The 20,983-nt window shown below is 41.1% G+C and overlaps 4 gene segments (V, D, J or C); 2 read left to right on the top strand and 2 right to left on the bottom strand.

The window, feature by feature from the left end:
- Window positions 1-249: 249 nt before the first annotated feature.
- Window positions 250-2,531, bottom strand: LOC108416610. The segment is given in 4 exon segments: window positions 250-707; window positions 1,409-1,517; window positions 1,802-1,881; window positions 2,519-2,531. Coding segments are annotated over 4 exon segments (525 nt in total).
- A 4,678-nt stretch (window positions 2,532-7,209) lies between these two features.
- LOC119264412 lies at window positions 7,210-7,842 on the top strand. The segment is given in 2 exon segments: window positions 7,210-7,267; window positions 7,421-7,842. Coding segments are annotated over 2 exon segments (456 nt in total).
- Window positions 7,843-11,862: 4,020 nt separating this feature from the next.
- On the top strand, window positions 11,863-12,355 carry LOC119264306 (the record flags this gene model as incomplete). The annotated part of the segment is given in 2 exon segments: window positions 11,863-11,919; window positions 12,039-12,355. Coding segments are annotated over 2 exon segments (366 nt in total), but the record flags the coding sequence as incomplete, so codon positions are not given.
- Window positions 12,356-18,855: 6,500 nt separating this feature from the next.
- On the bottom strand, window positions 18,856-20,705 carry LOC119264305. The segment is given in 4 exon segments: window positions 18,856-19,305; window positions 20,006-20,114; window positions 20,399-20,478; window positions 20,672-20,705. Coding segments are annotated over 4 exon segments (546 nt in total).
- Window positions 20,706-20,983: the final 278 nt, after the last annotated feature.

Below are 20,983 nucleotides of genomic sequence, written 5' to 3'. Positions count from 1 at the left end.
ATAAAAGCTCTATTTAGAGACATTTCTAATCACAGAAAAAACACATCATTGTCTATTAAAGCATTTCATTACAGTAAATCCTATAAATTGGAGACATGACACTGAAGTGTTTCTGATCTAAATGCTTTATTTTTACAAGAGAAATGAACAGATTTATTTATTTCCAGTAAATTACAGATCAAAGAGATGTTTATAAGTTTATTGTTGCTGATAAAAAAAAAGAAAATAACACAATAAACAATGAAAGACTGTAGATATTAATACTGAAACTCTTTATTGTGATGGTGAAGTGATGAGATGAAGATCAGAGCATTAAGCAGAGCCATGTTTGAGCTCACTGAAGATCAAGAGGAGCTCTAGCAGCTCCAACACACGCGTGGACGCTCACTGCCCAGTGCATTGCTCTCTCCTCAGGGTTTGGCTGACAGGAGTCTGGGAGTCTTTGGTGGCCTCACAGGTCACTGTCTTCTTTAGCCACTGGTCCTCCTGGAGGGTCAGGGTGCTGCTCCAGCTGTAGAGGCCGTCGTCCTTCTGCAGAAGCCCGGGGCTCTGGCTAACCCCCGAGCTCCAGCTGCTCCCGTCCACCTTCCAGCTCAGCCTCCAGTCTGAGGGGAAGCCCTTGTTGGCCAAACACACGAGTGTGGCCTTCCCCTGCTGCAGCTCCATGCTGGAGGGGGGCAGGACCGTGAGGGTGGGCGCGGCCACACCTAGGACACACACACAGTTTCATTTCCCTTATTTCTAACAGAGCACAACTGAGTTCAGTGATGCATTAAAAACCAAACTCTAATTACAACCTTAAACTCAACCGTTTCACACACAAACTCATATTTCCAATCACATTCATAGCTGCACTTCATTTCCATTTTCATTAGAAAATATTACTGAATTTCACTCAGTAAAACTCGGACATTCTGCACATCCTGTGAGGGGAAATTTGAAATGGAACATGATTTTATTTCCTCCAAAACAATAAATAATCCCTAAATAAATGGAGCTGCAGTCTCCATGTACTATGGCTTCAAAGCTTTAGAGCAGAAAAAGCTGCTCATAATAACCTCCACATTGTGGCTTCCAGATGGAGACAGAACTGCTGTAATGGAGCCCAACACTGACACTACAATCCAGCTCTACATCTGATCTTTTTAAAGAAATGTCATTACTGAACACTTCACAGGAAACCTTTAGGAAATATTAGTGTTTTAAAGAAAAGAAATCCAGTTCAGAAACAGGAGCTCGTGGTAAAGCCTAAAGCTCCACGCTCGCCACACTTCAGCCAAGTTCTAATGAAATACATTCAAATTTGGATCAGAACTGATTTAGAAGAACATCAAGTACGTCTGTACTGTTGATCCATAATCATTTTAATAAAAGATTCCTTTTGAATAAGGAGGAAAAGTGGACTTACTTCCAACTGACAGTTTGGTTCCTCCACCAAAAGTGAACCACAGTGATACAAACTGGTTTACTGGCTGTACAAAAACCTCCTGCTCTAAACACGCCGCTCTCTTCAGCCTCTACACGCACTATTTCTGACCTATAATACAATATTAATGGGTTCTACAATCATCTAATAATGGAATAAACTACACACTGTAGATCTGCACACGTTCTGCCTTTTATTCCCAACAAGGATTATTTTATAAGCAGTGAAATATCTAAACTGAGGACTCGCTTGGCTCTTTAGAATTTACACAACAGGCAAACTGAACTTCCTAAAGACTAAATATACAGTTTTAAATTGGTAGAAAATGTTCTAGATAAAAGTTCTTCTAAAAGTTTTAGATGTAAAGGTTCTTACTGTTTTCATTGTTTCCTCCAGCAGAAAGTCCTCCAGCCCTGATCCAGACAGACTGGGTGGCAGTCGTAGCTGCAGAGACCCTCAAATGAAAGGCAGAAACAGTTAGAACTGCACAATAAGAGAGCGCCCTCTGCTGGACATTAAAGGGAATATTTCACTTCTACTCTCTCTAGAATTAGACAAGCCTGGCTGAGCTGAAGTAGCTCCCAGCATTAGTCTCCACTACTGACCTCCACAAACCTCTGAGACCCCCTTATTTTTCCTCTCCACTTAATGCCTTCAGGATCATCTGGGGGAGTGAAATGTCACATAACGCTCAAATCATTATGTCCTCTTTCAGAAAACTCTGGTGGGAATCAGAAGAGATTTCATTTCCCCACATCTCTATAAAAAGCTGCACTATAAACATCAGATTCCACCCTGAGCAGAAACGTCTGATCAAACAAGATCAGATAAATATGATCATCTTTACTCAGTGCTGTTAGAAAGATGATTTCCATAGAGGCTCCACTTTGCATGATCAGCCCATGCTTCAGTGCTCTGCTAGTGTTTATAGTCCTGTGAGTTTAACACTTCATGACTGAGAGCTGCTGCCCCACAAACTTCACCCACAGCAACCATGACTTTGGTCTCCATCTTCATCTGGACGCTCACCCTCTGGACTCGAGGTAACTCACTCATTTATCTTTGTGGGGAATGATGTGTGCAGAAGTTCACAGTCGTTGTGCATCTAAGTATGAATTTGAAAGCAAAACCTGTTTTTAATTTAATTTCATATTTTTTTTGGCTCTATACATAAGAACTATTTTATTTTATTATTTTTTAAATACATCTACAAATTTTAAATTGATTCATTTCCAGGATCCAGTGGTCAGGTGACTGTGACTCAGACTCCTGCAGTGAAAACCGTTTCTGCAGTTTCTTCACGAGAATCAGTCACTATGAGCTGCAAGTTCAACCCACCACCATCAGGCTGTTCTCCTCCTTGTATCTCTTGGTATCAGCAGAAACCTGGAGAAGCTCCTAAACTCCTGATCTATAGGGCTACCAGTAGACAGTCAGGTGTTCCAGCTCGTTTCAGTGGCAGTGGATCCGGATCTGACTTCACTCTGACCATCAGTAATGTCCAGACTGAAGATGCAGGAGATTATTACTGTCAGAGTTATCACAGTGGTGGTGTGTTCCCACAGTGTTTAGTAGGTGTACAAAAACCCCCCTCAGTCCAGCTGCACAGAGACTGCACTGCTGCAGCTGGACTCTACTGCAGGTGCTGAGGGGGAGGATGGACACACACAATAACACACTCTGTGGAAATCAGGACTTTAGATGGAGTTTGTTCTTCTGTTCATTAGACTGGAAATGCTTTGTGATTTTAGGGGTTTATTTCCTGATCTCCACAGGTCTGGAACTAGCTGTAGAGTTCAGCTCCAGTCTCATTTATTCTAAAGTTTATTATAAGGATCTGGACAGATTATGAAATGGATGTTTCTCTCAGTCCTGAGAAAGAGGGAGTCCCTGAAGAAGTCCTTCAACAAACTCAGACTCATCAGCTTTTAGTAGGAGATCATATTCAGAGGTCAGTAGACTGTAAACAGTGGTTTGTCTGTTCAACCTAAAAATGAGTTTGTGGTTCTAAGCAGTTTAACTGGTTTTGTTCAACAGAGAATTTCTTGATTTAAAAGATTTATTCCAGTAATAGAAGTTCAAGTGTTACATGAAGACATTCAGGCTCCTCCAATAATATTCAGAGACAGACATTAAGGCTACGTTCACATTTCCAGGCTGAAGTGGAACAAATCTGATTTCCTGCCCTGATGTGACTCAGATCTGATGTTTTCAGGACTGTCTGGACACAAATCTGATCTTTCCAAATCCGACCTGAGTCACTTTCATATGTGGTCCTAGATCGGATACGTATCTGACTTGTGGCCATGTGACTTCAATGTGACGCTCAGATTGGAATTCATGTGCTTTTTTTCCACCGCTCTGCGCCATCATTCAGCATTACTGTGGCAACAGTGTCGAACAGACATTAAAGCCTGCAAATTGTGGAAAAGCAGCTCATCTCACCCTTTTCTCCTTCGTCTGGCTCTAATAATGAAGCTGACAGCTGATCAGAGTTAATGATCTTCTCAGCGAAGCTCGTTCTGCTCGTTAGTTTGTGCTGATGATGCAGTGATTCAGTCACGTGACGTCACTGAGTAGGAGGAGCTCATGAGGGTCATTTCAGGACAACGGTTCATCACATTAATGACAGATTAGAGTCACTGACCTAAACGAATGAGAACCATCACGTCAGAGAGATCGGATTAGAGCAAAGAATCAGATTTGAGTGATGAGGCTTTAATGTGAACGCAGCTTCAGTTCAGATCTTTACTGACGTAAGACAAACACAGCCAGAAAAAATATGTGAACTGAATGTCTGTTGTAACCTAAAACATTTGTCTTTACCTTAGAGCTGCTATAAAATCCACATGTGCACCACCGTTAGCTTGGTGCTAACATTACATTACAAACCCCTTAGAGCTGCTAATCTCATCAATCTAGACTTTTTACGTGATTTCATTCATATTAATTGCATGTCTGACTGCATGTCTTTGGACTGGGGGAGGAAACCCATGCAGCCACGGGGAGAACATGCAGACTCCACACAGAAAGGATGCTGGTCACCCGGCTGGGAATCAAACCCATGTCCTTCTTGCTGTGAGGCCACATTTACTTGTACATTTCCTTCATCTTCAGTCATGATTTGACTGAAGTATCAACACTTTTACTGGAGTCTGATTTGAAGCTGCTCTTTCTCTCTCAACACCTTTCACACTACACAACCTACACTGTTGTTCTGTGTTCCTACAGTGCAGAACTTCCCCAGAGTCTAACTGGATCCACCCTGGGGTCTGACTCCAAAGTCAGAGATTTGACCAATCAAAAGCTGTAAGAATGCCATGGTAACAGTATTTTCGAGAGGTCTTTATAGATTATTCATAAACCCTGAACAGAGAATCAGTAACACATCAACATATCAGTAGTAGTGATGCATCTGAATACATTGAAGTAAATATCTTGATGTTCTGTTGATACATTACTTACACTAAGTAGATGTAGTGTTGATTCATTACATGAAGCAGACTTTATATGGTACTTCCTTCAAGCAATACATATATACACTTACATAACCTATATATACACTAATGGTAAAAATGTAAGTCAGTAGAAAGTACTAATATACTTCAGTAAATATTTATGTATTATGATTTGAAAATAGTCAGGAGTACAAATCTGTCAATATTTTACTTTAGTACAAGAAGGTGAATAAATATCAATAATTACTGCCCAACACTGCATTTCACTATACTACAACTCAAATCTCCCACTGCTACTGTTGCTAGAGGTGTTCCACAGGGTTCATTTCTGGGCCCCTTTCTCTTCTTAAATTTATACACTTATATCAGTATTCACTCAGTTTTCATTCATAATGATACACAAATCTGTATCAGCTACCAAAGACCACTCTCCACCAGCCCCTCCCTCTCTAACAGTCTTAATCTGTCCCCAATAATTTTGGGGGTCAAAACCAACGGTGAAAAAAAATTTTCATATCGAGTTTAAAAAAAAGAAAAACCTTAAAATCTGATCATGATATGGTGTCAGTCTTAATTCCTCACTCACTTCTGAATCCCATATTATCTCACTGATCCAGACTGTCTTCCACCACCTTCCTCATATCTCCAGACTCCGCCCCATGATTACCAGCAGTGCTGCAGAAATGTAGATTAGATCTTTATCAGTTCCACCTTCATTACTGTAATGACCTTCTTAGTGGACTCCCAGTTAAACTCCTCCCTAAATACCAGTCTGTTCAGAACTCAGCAGCTGGAGTCGTCACTCACACTAAGCACTCTGCCCTCATCACACCTGCTCTCCATAACCTGCACTGCTTATCTGCCCCTTTGTGTGGTCAATACAGGCTGCTGCTCATGACCTTCACAGACATGCATGGCCTTGACCTTCATACCTTACTGACCTCCTCCATCTCTACACGCCAGCTCGGACACTCAGGTCTTCTGGAGCTGGTCTGATTAGAGTGAATCAGACTGTCCTCAGTCAGTGGGAGAGAATTTAGTGGAACAGCTCCAAACCTCTGGAACTCCCCTCTATCTCTGTCTTTAACACACAACTCAAACCCCCCTGTTCACTCAGTGCTTTACCTCCCTTTACATGTTCATTCAGATGGAGCTGATGCTCTTCTCCTGTATGTTACAGCTCTTTCTGTTTGTTTCTGCACTCGTTCTGTTTCACTGTTAACTGCTTTGAGTTTAATAAAGGTGCTGTAGAAATAAAACAGGTTATTATTTGACTGACACACTGATGGTCATCAGCAGCACTAAAGGAAGAAGTGAAACCAGCCCCCCACAGCCCACCCAGCTGAACTCAAACAAGCAGTTTTAAGCAGTAAACAGTCAGACAGAGAGAGAGAGAGAGAGAGAGAGAGAGAGAGAGAGCGAGAGAGAGAGAGAGAGAGAGAGACAGAGAGAGAGAGAGAGAGAGAGAGAGAGAGAGAGAGCAGTGGGGTGGAACTCAGATCTGCATGAACAGGCCTGAGTCGTCCTCTTTCTCCCAGAATAGAGCAGCACTTTCACCAGATGTTCAGCTTCATTCAGCCAAACTCCCTCAAGATCAACACACAGCACTGCACTGAATCTCCAGCTGAACTCCCTCTCTAACAACACTGACCATCACCATTCATCACAGTAAAGAACTCAGACTGAACTCAAAAGAACTGGAAACTATGCAGCAGCACTAATGCATTCTAGCACTGGAGAACATTGACTGGTTCCTCTTTCCACAGTGGAACAACTAGAACTTTCCTAACTCCTAATCTAACTACCATCAGATGAAGTGTCATAGAAACAGTTCAAACCTCTCATTAAAACCTGTGAATGTCTTCATCCAGGAGAACCTCACTGACCTCAGACCAGCTGGTCATCATGATCTGCAGCTGATAATGAGGGGATTAAATGAATCTCCTGTTTAAATAGAATAAAAGTCTCTTTTCACAGTGAGTTTGGTTCCTCCACTGAAAGAGAACCACAGTGCTACATTTCAGTGAAGTCATTGTACATAAACCTCCATCACTCCTCACTGTTCACCCTGAGCTCTTCTACACTCATCAACTATTGATGAGCTTTAGAAATGAACGTCTAGCACTGAATGAACAGAACTGAGCTGATACTTTTTAATCAGATCTAAATAATCAGACGTGTTTATTATGGAGGTGTTTGGTGAGTCCATTTCCATAGAGGCTCCACTTTGCATGATCAGCCCATGCTTCAGTGCTCTGCTAGTGTTTATAGTCCTGTGAGTTTAACACTTCATGACTGAGAGCTGCTGCCCCACAAACTTCACCCACAGCAACCATGGCTTTGGTCTCCATCTTCATCTGGATGCTCACCCTCTGGACTCAAGGTGACTTGCTCATTCATCTTTGTAGGAATTTATTTCTGTCCTGACTGATGTACATTCTTTTTGTATTTTATATAGTTATATAGTTCCTTTAATGTTGTATATTAAATATACTTTAATATCTTTTCATTCTGTTTCATTATATTTCTGTCTCAGGATCCAGTGGTCAGGTGACGGTGACTCAGACTCCTGCAGTGAAAACTGTTTCTCCAGGAGACTCAGTGACCATCAGCTGTAGAACCAGCACTAGCGTTCATGGTGGTTACTACTTAGCCTGGTATCAGCAGAAACCTGGAGAAGCTCCTAAACTCCTGATCTACTACGCTACCAACAGACAGTCAGGTGTTCCAGCTCGTTTCAGTGGCAGTGGATCTGGATCTGACTTCACTCTGACCATCAGTAATGTCCAGACTGAAGATGCAGGAGATTATTACTGTCAGAGTTATCATTATATCAGTAGCACAAACCTGTTCCCACAGTGTTTAGTAGGTGTACAAAAACCCCCCTCAGTCCAGCTGCACAGAGACTGCACTGCTGCAGCTGGACTCTACTGCAGGTGCTGAGGGGGAGGATGGACACACACAATAACACACTCTGTGGAAATCAGGACATTCAGTAGGAGATCATATTCAGAGGTCAGTAGACTGTAAACAGTAATTCATCTGTTCAACCTTAAATAATTACTTCATGTGGTAACAATCATCTTTTCTGGCCTCATTCAGTTGAAATAACACATTTAGAGTGTTTATTTCAGTAAAACCAGTTCACTCTAATTTTAGAGCATGAAGACCTTCAGACTCCTCCAGTAATGTTCAGAGACAGACATGAAGTTCAGATCTTTACTGAATTCTCTGTAAAACTGAAACACTAAACTATGGAAACAGAATGTCTGTTATAAGCTTTGAACATCTGAGTTTAAGTCAGAGCTGCTATAAAACTCTACATGTGCACCACCGTTAGCTTGGAGCTAACATTACATTACAAACCGCTTAGATGTGCTAAACTAGACGTCCACATGAACTGATTCAAATGAATCCTGTCCCCTCAACATTTAACATCTACAGCAGATCACTGTTCTTGTTATTTATTTATTTATTTATTTATTTATGACTGATTTTCTACAGTAATGACCTGAACTGAAGGTCTAGCTCTAAAAGTCACAGCTCAGGACTGAGTTTTACCTGAACGTTATGCTGCTACTCTGTACCTGCACTGTAGACTTTATATACTGACCACTGTTTACACCACTAGTACTTCTGCATTTACTGGACTGCAGTTCACCAGCACATTTCTGTCTATATACCTGATACACTTGAATATCTGACTATGCACTAACTGGCTATACGTCCAGTACACCTATAACACTCGCCTACGCACATCTTGTCTACGTTCGACACCTGAACCTACTGACCGCACATTCTGTCTGTCTTTTACTGTCTTTAGTCTCTGCCCTGTTTACTATGCATCTCTTACTACTGCACTGGAAAAGTCGCCCCATAGTGTTTCATTATACTGTACTACCCTGTATTGTACAATGACAATAAAGTTGAACTGAATTGAATTGAATTGAATTGAATGATGAAGTTAAACACAGAATAAAAGAAACAGTAAAATGTAGATTCATATACTGACCTTTGTGCGTATCTAAAAGTGAAGATATTATGGTTTGAAAAAAGCTCAGGGGAGTTTATTTTATATTGATATTTATTTTAGTACATGTACTTGAGTGTTGAGTCCCGGAGGACACGGTGTCCATGATTTCCAAAAAGAATGACTGGTCCCACTTTATATTATGTGTCCATAATAACTGTGTAGTTACATATAAGTAACACATGTAACAACAATGTAACTACATATGATTTAATCACTGTTACAAATTGATTAGAGACGCACAAGTTGTGTAATTACACACGTGTATCACCTTCAGTTTGCCCCATGTAATTACACTCGTGTATCACCTTCAGTTTGCCCCATGTAATTACACACGTGTATCACCTTCAGTTTGCCCCATGTAATTACACTCGTGTATCACCTTCAGTTTGCCCCATGTAATTACACTCGTGTATCACCTTCAGTTTGCCCCATGTAATTACACACGTGTATCACCTTCAGTTTGCCCCATGTAATTATACACGTGTATCACCTTCAGTTTGCCCCATGTAATTACACACGTGTATCACCTTCAGTTTGCCCCATGTAATTACACTCGTGTATCTGGATAGTCGTAACAGTCTATTCTCACTCATGTAATTACATGAGGGTAATAACAAGTGTAATTACATTTGTAATTAGACTGGAACAGCAGTTTAGTTCTGGTCATGTCCAGCAGTAAAAGAAAGTATGGAATAACTTGCAGTAACACATTATTACACTGGACCAGCCAGCTTTCCCAACGTTTAGATAATATCTATGCTGCTAGTGCCGTGACACTGTAACCAGTTTCAGCTTTAAACCATTCTGCAATGTGACGGTGCAGGAGACGTCCCCTTATCCTAAAATCTAACTTTAAAGACCTTAATTAAATGTGTTGTACCACCTCCAAAGCAACGTTTATATTACCACTCCATTACACAGGACCTACATAACAACTACACAGGAACTGTCCACTTATTATAAAGTGGAACTTTTACATAGTTACTCTGGAATAACTGTGTTTCCTTATATTTCTCCAAGGAATTCCAGTGGATAGAGACCTTTGCGGTATCCAAGTTACACAGAATGTCAAATGTTTTCATGAATGTCCACATTATCAGAGAAAACACACAAAATTAGATTTGACATCTTTATTGCAAGTCCTTTAAAGCAAACTCCTCAAATCAAACAGTTCTTAACCCTGAAGAAGTCTTCTCACTTTTCACAGCAACACTGAACATCTACTGCTGCACAATAGCAGACGAACTATAATAAACTACCCAGTAACTTTACTGTCGGAGTTTTTATTCATTTACTTATAAAATAAACAGGACTACCTTAAAATATTATGTTCATCAATCATCTAACTAAGTTCAGAGAAGAATAATGTCTCACATTTTACAAATGATTCTTCTCAGCTTGATGATCAGTTATTTAACTTTCACTGATCTTAAGAAATAAATAAAGCAAAGAGCAAACCATAAACACAACACAACAAAGAAAGAATCCACCAAAGGAAAAACTGATAACGGCCTGTTTGATTGATTTATTTCAATCTGTAAGTAATTGGGAGCATCAACCCTGCACTCTTTGGTGCATTTATGGCAGACCGGACATCTGCTGTAAGTACTTCCTGACACCAGACCGCTCGTCCGGCTCCGAGCAGAGAATGACCAGCGCTTTCTAAAATAAAGCAGTGCTGCAAAACCACTTTGTGAGTGAGGCGTTTGTTTTAAAGCTGCTTCACTGCATGCGACCATCTGACAATCGCGGATAGACGCCTAGAGCCCACACAGGTGAGACCACCACAGCTGGAGGCGGCGTTTTGGAAATGGCCGGAAAACCTCGTCTCACCTGTTTACATAGAAGTCACTGGAGACGACTGATGACGTCTCTGGTGCTTGAAGGGTCGTCCCATTTCATAGGGGGAAGATTTCAACCACTAGCCCTTCTAACGCCGTCTCAAGAGGGAGGGTTACCCTCAAAAACAAGGGGTAGGGGTAGAAATAAGAAATGGGACTGGGCCTTAATTAATAAAGTGTCCTGAAGGTATAAAACAGGTATTACATACTTAATGTGTGAGGTCACTGAGACCTGAATAACACCAGTGTTTATGGAGTAGTGCAGGGTCATGAGGTCACAGATCAGCCTGATGTTTATTAGGTACAGGATTATCTCTCAACTGCAGCTCTAACACAGAGAATTCCTCTTTATTTGGTGATGCTGCCCTGTTTATGTACCACGTCTGTTCACTGTGAAAGCAGAGCGGCAGCCTTTCTAGTGACTGTAGTCCCATCAGTGAAAAGAGACCCACTTCCCCCACAAGGAGGCGCTGTTGTCTAAGTTAAACAGAGACGTTGGAGATGGTGGACTTGTAGTTAAAGCCTGTGATGAGTCTTAAACAGTAGTGTGGACTTCATTACTGCTTGAAGGGGAGGAGTTAATTCTCTAGACTCCTTAAACTGCTGTGCTGTTTATTCCACTCTAGTTTATTTCAGACCACACAAGCTAATGAATGAGTGGAGCTCTGAGCCGTGAGCTGCTGTGCTGTGGTGGAAAGTTCTCAGCTTGGAGAAATAAAGGCTTTGGAGCAGCATCAGTGGATCTCTCCTCTCACAGTCCTTTACCTGCCTGACAGTTCAGGAATTTATTCTCAAAGGTTCCTCACACTGGTTCTCAGTTCCAGCCCTGAACGCTCTACAGTCCTCATACTTTTGTAGTCTTAGTGAAGCTATTAATGAGCTTTAGAAATGAACGTCTAGCACTGAATGAACAGAACTGAGCTGATACTTTTTAATCAGATCTGAATAATCAGACGTGTTTATTATGGAGGTGTTTGGTGAGTCCATTTCCATAGAGGCTCCACTTTGCATGATCAGCCCACGCTTCAGTGCTCTGCTAGTGTTTATAGTCCTGTGAGTTTAACACTTCATGACTGAGAGCTGCTGCCCCACAAACTTCACCCACAGCAACCATGACTTTGGTCTCCATCTTCATCTGGACTCTCACCCTCTGGACTCAAGGTCACTCACTCATTTATCTTTGTGTAAATTAATTTCTGTCCTGTTTGATGTACATTTTGTTTAGTTTCATACAATATTTCTTTTAATGTTTTCATCCTTTTTTTCTTTTAATTTCTCAGGATCCAGTGGTCAGGTGACCGTGACTCAGACTCCTGCAGTGAAAACTGTTTCTCCAGGAGACTCAGTTACCATCAGCTGTAGAACCAGCCCTGTAGTATATAACAATAACCGTCTATCCTGGTATCAGCAGATACCTGGAGAAGCTCCTAAACTCCTGATCTACTACGCTACCAGTAGACAGTCAGGTGTTCCAGCTCGTTTCAGTGGCAGTGGATCTGGATCTGACTTCACTCTGACCATCAGTAATGTCCAGACTGAAGATGCAGGAGATTATTACTGTCTGAGTGAACACTGGATCAGTGGTAGCGGCGTGTTCCCACAGTGTTTAGTAGGTGTACAAAAACCCCCCTCAGTCCAGCTGCACAGAGACTGCACTGCTGCAGCTGGACTCTACTGCAGGTGCTGAGGGGGAGGATGGACACACACAATAACACACTCTGTGGAAATCAGGACTTTAGATGGAGTTTGTTCTTCTGTTCATTAGACTGGAAATGCTTTGTGGTTTTAGGGGTTTATTTCCTGATCTCCACAGGTCTGGAACTAGCTGTAGAGTTCAGCTCCAGTCTCATTTATTCTAAAGTTTATTATAAGGATCTGGACAGATTATGAAATGGATGTTTCTCTCAGTCCTGAGAAAGAGGGAGTCCCTGAAGAAGTCCTTCAACAAACTCAGACTCATCAGCTTTTAGTAGGAGATCATATTCAGAGGTCAGTAGACTGTAAACTATAGTCCCTCCAGCCTAAAGAATTAGTAGGTGGTAAAAAGCAGTTTGTCTGGTTTTATTCAACAGAACTTTGATAATTTTAAGTATTTGTTTGATTAATACAAGTTCAGTTGTTTTTTCCACATGAAGACATTCAGGCTCCTCCAGTGATGTTCAGAGACAGAAATTAAGTTTAGATTTTTCTGAAGACGTCACTGTAAAACTGAAAGACAGTGAACATGTAAACAGATTGTCTGTTATCAGCTTTTAATATCTGTGTTAAAGTCAGAGCTGCTGTAAAATTTTCATCTGGACCACCTTTAATTTGCTGCTAACATTACAGTACAAAACCCATAGAGGTGCTAATCACAAGATCCTCTTTTAATGTGATTTAATTCAGATTAATCACATTCAGTTAATCTCTGTCATCTACAGCGGATCATGTTTTTCTGAATTTTTACATTAATGTCATGATTTGACTGAAGTATCAACACTTTTACTGGAGTCTGATTTGAAGCTGCTCTTTCTCTCTCAACACCTTTCACACTACACGACTTACACTGTTGTTCTGTGTTCCTACAGTGCAGAACTTCCCAAGAGTCTAACTGGATCCACCTTGGGGTCTGAGTCCAAAGTCAGAGATGTCACCAATCACAAAGCTGTACAGATGCTGTGGTAACACTTTATTTTATGTGGTCTTTATTGAGGATTAATAGCGTTTTAACAGAGTATCAGTAATAATCCACAACAAATCAGTGAAATAGCAGTAAGGCGTCTGAAGACACTGAGCTAAATGACGTGCAGTTGTAATGTTTATACATTTCTTATGACTGCTGTCAAACGAAACCTTGTATCTCCAAAACTGTACCTTTACAGGAGAAGGAAAAAACCTACTTGACTTTTTATGTAAGTCAATGGAAACAGACTTTTCCAAGTAATTCTGGACCAGTTCTTTTGGTCTGTTCGTCATAATATTTACACATGATGTAAAGTCCAACAGGCCTTTTCAAATTATCTCAAAAACTGAAAAATGATAAAAATGGAGATTTTGTTCTGTCAGCGGCATTGAATTAAGTAGGTGTATTGTTGATATGATACATGATGTAGACTTAAACCGGTACTAACATTAAGCAAAATCTGACCCTCACCCTGGCCCTAATCTTAACCTTAACCTCAACTTCAAACCTAATCCTAACCCTCACCCTGGCCCTAATCCTAACCTTATCCTCAACTCCAAACCTAATCCTAACCCTCACCCTGGCCCTAATCCTAACCTTATCCTCAACTCCAAACCTAATCCTAACCCTCACCCTGGCCCTAATCCTAACCTTATCCTCAACTCCAAACCTAATTCTGAACCTCACCCTGGCCCTAATCCTAACCTTAACCTCAACTCCAAACCTAATTCTGAACCTCACCCTGGCCCTAATCCTAACCTTAACCTCAACTCCAAACCTAATCCTAACCCTCACCCTGGCCCTAATCCTAACCTTAACCTCAACTCCAAACCTAATTCTGAACCTCACCCTGGCCCTAATCCTAACCTTAACCTCAACTCCAAACCTAATCCTAACCCTCACCCTGGCCCTAATCCTAACCTTAACCTCAACTCCAAACCTAATCCTAACCCTCACCCTAGCCCTAATCCTAACCTTAACCTCAACTCCAAACCTAATCCTAACCCTCACCCTAGCTCTAATCCTAACCTTAACCTCAACTCCAAACCTAATTCTAACCCTCACCCTGGCCCTAATCCTAACCTTAACCTCAACTCCAAACCTAATCCTAACCTTAACCTCAACTCCAAACCTAATCCTAACCCTCACCCTGGCCCTAATCCTAACCTTAACCTCAACTCCAAACCTAATCCTAAACCTCACCCTGGCCCTAATCCTAACCTTAACCTCAACTCCAAACCTAATTCTAACCCTCACCCTAGCCCTAATCCTAACCTTAACCTCAACTCTAAACCTAATTCTAACCCTCACCCTGGCCCTAATCCTAACTCTCACTCTGGCTCACTCTGGCTCCAAACCATAACTCAAGCCTAATCTGGTGAAGCTCCAGGTACAGAATAATGTCAGTGTGTCTGTTACTGCTTGTTGAGGGTGTTGAGTGTCTGTATTAAACCTGTTAATGTTCAGTTCCTCTCAGATTAAACACCTACACATATAAACTTGGACAACAAATAAAGGGAAAAACAACTGAATTCAGCAGATTATAAACAATTTTTACTTACACAGTGAATCAAAAGCCTCTTGATAATCTACTCAATGTATTCACTGCTCTTCCATGATTGACACGTTGCTGATATGTTAGTAAGTGTCTGTTGTTTATTTTATCAAAAATGACCACCCAAAATAAATGACCACTGATGTTGCCAACAATAAAATATTCTCAAATTAAACACAAAGGAATTAGTAAATATTAATGGCAAAGTATAACTGAGTAAAAAGTAGTTTACTCATTAATATACTTCAGTAAAAGTACATGCATTATGATATGAAAATACTCAGGAGAGTACAAATCTGTCATTATTTTACTTAGTATATGTAATTGAGTAAATATAACTAATAAGTGCCCATCTCTGGTGATGACTATAAAACAACACAAATCTTCCACTGCTCCTGTTGCTCACGGTGTACCCCAGGGTTCTGTTCTGGGCCACCTTCTCTTCTTAATGTAAATGTTTATTTCAGTATTGACTCAGTTTTTTATTGTGGCACTGATGATACACAAATGTATATGAGCCGGCCACGACCCCTCACCACAAGCCCCTCCCTCTCTAACCATCTTTATCTGTGATATTAATATTTGGGTGAGAGTTTTTTTGAACTCAACAGAGAAAAGACTGATACATTAATATCTGCCCTGAATACTTTTGTCAGCTCCCTCTCTGAAATAATTTTAGACGTTGATGAGTTCAGATAAATCCCTCCCAAACTCTTCATGATCATGGTGTCATATTTGATACCTCACTCACTTCTGAGTCCCATATTATCTCCCTGATCCAGACTGTCTTCTACCACCTTCCTCATATCTCCAGACTCCACCCCATGATTATCAGCAGTGCTGCAGAAATGTAGATTAGATCTTTATCAGTTTCACCTTCATTACTGTAATGACCTTCTTAGTGGACTCCCAGTTAAACTCCTCCCTAAATACCAGTCTGTTCAGAACTCAGCAGCTGGAGTCCTCACTCACACTAAGCACTCTGCCCTCATCACACCTGCTCTCCATAACCTGCACTGCTTATCTGCCCCTTTGTGTGGTCAATACAGGCTGCTGCTCATGACCTTCACAGACATACATGGCCTTGAGCTTCATACCTTACTGACCTCCTCCATCTCTACACGCCAGCTGGGACACTCAGGTCTTCTGGAGCTGGTCTGATTAGAGTGAATCAGACTGTCCTCAGTCAGTGGGAGAGAATTTAGTGGAACAGCTCCAAACCTCTGGAACTCCCCTCTATCTCTGTCTTTAACACACAACTCAAACCCCCCTGTTCACTCAGTGCTTTACCTCCCTTTACATGTTCATTCAGATGGAGCTGATGCTCTTCTCCTGTATGTTAGAGCTCTTTCTGTTTGTTTCTGCACTCGTTCTGTTTCACTGTTACCTGCTTTGAGTTTAATAAAGGTGCTGTAGAAATAAAACAGGTTATTATTTGACTGACACACTGATGGTCATCAGCAGCACTAAAGGAAGAAGTGAAACCAGCCCCCCACAGCCCACCCAGCTGAACACAAACAAGCAGTTTTAAGCAGGAAACAGTCAGACAGAGAGAGAGAAAGAGAGAGAGAGAGAGAGAGAGAGAGACAGAGAGAGAGAGAGAGAGATAGACAGAGAGAGAGAGAGAGAGACAGAGAGAGAGAGAGAGAGAGAGACAGAGAGAGAGAGAGAGAGAGAGCAGTGGGGTGGAACTCAGATCTGCATGAACAGGCCTGAGTCGTCCTCTTTCTCCCAGAATAGAGCAGCACTTTCACCAGATGTTCAGCTTCTGGGTTCAGATTCTGGGTGACAGAATCTTCATAAAAACTGTGTAAGTGGGTTTAAGAAGAAATTTCTACCTAAGAACGTTTGGTGAATGAGGCCCATTGAGATCAACTAAGAGGATGACCTTGAGGGTGAGACTAAAGTTTAAGGTCAAGGCCTTTCAAACCAGATCTTTGCTTGGAATAATAGGTCTAGCTTTGTTCCCTTTAAGTTAAAGAACCTGGATTAAGCAGATTTGAAGTATTAGCAAAATCCACAGCCTCAGTTCTAAGAATTCTTCTGATTAGTGCAGCATAGCGTTACTAAAATATTTCTGTATGTGGACTGATGTGATTTACTCTATCCATTTTTTGAAGTCCTACCAAATATTTCTGCTACTTCGGTGAACTTGGTTTTGACTGTTTTTTTTTCAAGATTTTTTGGCTTTTGTTCTCATACTTTATATTCAGGGATTCACCAACACTGCTGGTCAGTTCCAGTCTTGGAGACTGAACACTGCATATTACTGTATTCTTACTCTAACACACCTGATTCAACTGGCACAGAGCTTAATGATTCCCTGATGGGTTGAAAAAGGTCTGAAACACTAAGACCACGACACACCCACAGTTATCAGCACTAAAGAAAGAAGTGAAACCAGCCCCCCACAGCCCACCCAGCTGAACACAAACAAGCAGTTTTAAGCAGTAAACAGTCAGACAGAGAGAGAGAGAGAGAGAGAGAGAGAGAGAGAGACAGAGAGAGAGAGAGAGAGAGAGAGAGAGAGAGAGACAGAGAGAGAGAGAGAGAGAGAGAGAGAGAGAGAGAAACAGAGAGAGAGAGAGACAGAGAGAGAGAGAGAGAGAGAGAGAGAGACAGAGAGAGAGAGAGAGAGAGAGAGAGAGAGAGAGAGAGAGAGAGAGCAGTGGGGTGGAACTCAGATCTGCATGAACAGGCCTGAGTCGTCCTCTTTCTCCCAGAATAGAGCAGCACTTTCACCAGATGTTCAGCTTCATTCAGCCAAACTCCCTCAAGATCAACACACAGCACTGCACTGAATCTCCAGCTGAACTCCCTCTCTAACAACACTGACCATCACCATTCATCACAGTAAAGAACTCAGAATGAACTCAAAAGAACTGGAAACTATGCAGCAGCACTAATGCGTTCTAGCACTGGAGAACATTCACTGGTTCCTCTTTCCACAGTGGAACAACTAGAACTTTCCTAACTCCTAATCTAACTACCATCAGATGAAGTATCATAGAAACAGTTCAAACCTCTCATTAAAACCTGTGAATGTCTTCATCCAGGGGAATCTCACTGACCTCAGACCAGCTGGTCATCATGATCTGCAGCTGATAATGAGGGGATTAAATGAATCTCCTGTTTAAATAGAATAAAAGTCTCTTTTCACAGTGAGTTTGGCTCCAGAACTTTGCAACTCCCTTCCTCAAAGTCTCCATGATCTCACATTAGTCTCGGCCTTTAAGACGCAAATCAAAACCTGCCTGTTTTCTCAGTGATTTGCTTTTCTCTGAATTTCAATGATTTTATGTATAAACCAACCTTGTGAGGAAGGAGCTATAAAAAGGAAACTTATTACTATTAAAAAAACAATTTCATTAAAACAAATTTTAAAACAAAGTTTTCAGGTTAATGAAAGTGGCTGATAGAGTCAAGAGTTCTTTAGAGTCTCTGAATCAGAACCATTACATTTATTAAAAATTGATTAATGATTTGAATTTAATGGGACAGAGTTGAATTGTTATCCATGTAACAACATCTTTATGGTTTTATTTGTATATTTGTTATTTTTCTGAGTTTGTATTGGTTTATTCATTTTCTAATAATGGAAAGTTTTATGGACTATAATCTTGTTTCTTATGACTTTTAGAAAAATAAATAATTGTGTCATCATTAAACTTTTTACAATAAAACCTCAAAAAATCATGACACAAAAAAGGAAACACTGCAGTTAATCAAATCTATAAGCTTTAATTTTAGAAGAGAAATAAACAAACTTGATTCCAGTAAATTACAGATCAAAGAAATGTTTACATGTTTATTGATGATGGAAACAATAAAAGAAATAAAGAAAGAGAACAACACAATAAACAATGAAAGACTCTAGATATTAATACTGAAACTCTTTATTGTGATGATGAAGTGATGAGATGAAGATCACAGCATTAAGCAGAGCCATGTTTGAGCTCACTGAAGAGCAAGAGGAGCTCTAGCAGCTCCAACACACGCGTGGACGCTCACTGCCCAGTGCATTGCTCTCTCCTCAGGGTTTGGCTGACAGGAGTCTGGGAGTCTTTGGTGGCCTCACAGGTCACTGTCTTCTTTAGCCACTGGTCCTCCTGGAGGGTCAGGGTGCTGCTCCAGCTGTAGAGGCCGTCGTCCTTCTGCAGAAGCCCGGGGCTCTGGCTAACCCCCGAGCTCCAGCTGCTCCCGTCCACCTTCCAGCTCAGCCTCCAGTCTGAGGGGAAGCCCTTGTTGGCCAAACACACGAGTGTGGCCTTCCCCTGCTGCAGCTCCACGCTGGAGGGGGGCAGGACCGTGAGGGTGGGCGCGGCCACACCTAGGACACACACACAGTTTCATTTCCCTTATTTCTAACAGAGCACAACTGAGTTCAGTGATGCATTAAAAACCAAACTCTAATTACAACCTTAAACTCAACCGTTTCACACACAAACTCATATTTCCAATCACATTCATAGCTGCACTTCATTTCCATTTTCATTAGAAAATATTACTGAATTTCATTCAGTAAAACTCAGACATTCTGCACATCCTGTGATGGGAAATTTGAAATGGAACATGATTTTATTTCCTCCAAACAATAAATAATCCCTAAATAAATTGAGCTGCAGTCTCCATGTACTATGGCTTCAAAGCTTTAGAGCAGAAAACGCTGCTCATAATAACCTCCACATTGTGGCTTCCAGATGGAGACAGAACTGCTGTAATGGAGCCCAACACTGACACTACAATCCAGCTCTACATCTGATCTTTTTAAAGAAATGTCATTACTGAACACGTCACAGGAAACCTTTAGGAAATATTAGTGTTTTAAAGAAAAGAAATCCAGTTCAGAAACAGGAGCTCGTGGTAAAGCCTAAAGCTCCACGCTCGCCACACTTCAGCCAAGTTCTAATGAAATACATTCAAATTTGGATCAGAACTGATTTAGAAGAACATCAAGTACGTCTGTAGTGTTGATCCATAATCATTTTAATAAAAGATTCCTTTTGAATAAGGAGGAAAAGTGGACTTACTTCCAACTGACAGTTTGGTTCCTCCACCAAAAGTCCACCACAGTGACACAAACTGGTTTACTGGCTGTACAAAAACCTCCTGCTCTAAACACGCCGCTCTCTTCAGCCTCTACACGCAGTATTTCTGACCTATAATACAATATTAATGGGTTCTACAATCATCTAATAATGGAATAAACTACACACTGTAGATCTGCACACGTTCTGCCTTTTATTCCCAACAAGGATTATTTTATAAGCAGTGAAATATCTAAACTGAGGACTCGCTTGGTCCTTTAGAATTTACACAACAGACAAACTGAACTTCCTAAACACTAAATATACAGTTTTAAATAGGGAGAAAATGTTCTAGATAAAAGTTCTTCAAAAAGTATTAGATGAAAAGGTTCTTACTGTTTTCATTGTTTCCTCCACCAGAAGGTCCTGCAGCCCTGATGCAGACAGACTGGGTGGCAGTCGTAGCTGCAGAGACCCTCAAATGAAAGGCAGAGACAGTTAGAACTGCACAATAAGAGAGCGCCCTCTGCTGGACATTAAAGGGAATATTTCACTTCTAATAGAGGCTCCACTTTGCATGATCAGCCCATGCTTCAGTGCTCTGCTAGTGTTTATAGTCCTGTGAGTTTAACACTTCATGACTGAGAGCTGCTGCCCCACAAACTTCACCCATAGCAACCATGAGTTTGGTCTCCATCTTCATCTGGACCCTCACCCTCTGGACTCAAGGTCACTCACTCATTTATCTTTGTGTGGAATATTCTTACTTTGAGAGCAGCCTGTTATTTTCTGTTTTTCATATGAATTTTTTAATTTATTTAATTCACTTATTTTTCAGGATCCAGTGGTGAGGTCACAGTGACTCAGACGCCTGCAGTGAAAACTATTTCTCCAGGAGACTCAGTTACCATCAGCTGTAAGTTCAGCAGCAATGTTTTTCCCTACTGTGGTGGGTCAAATGACTGTTTAGCCTGGTATCAG

This window comes from Pygocentrus nattereri, chromosome 11 (genome assembly GCF_015220715.1).
Source record: "Pygocentrus nattereri isolate fPygNat1 chromosome 11, fPygNat1.pri, whole genome shotgun sequence".
Classification (NCBI taxonomy): domain Eukaryota; kingdom Metazoa; phylum Chordata; class Actinopteri; order Characiformes; family Serrasalmidae; genus Pygocentrus; species Pygocentrus nattereri.
The sequence above is the reverse complement of the archived record's forward strand: the minus strand, read 5'-3'. Positions and strand labels throughout refer to the sequence as shown.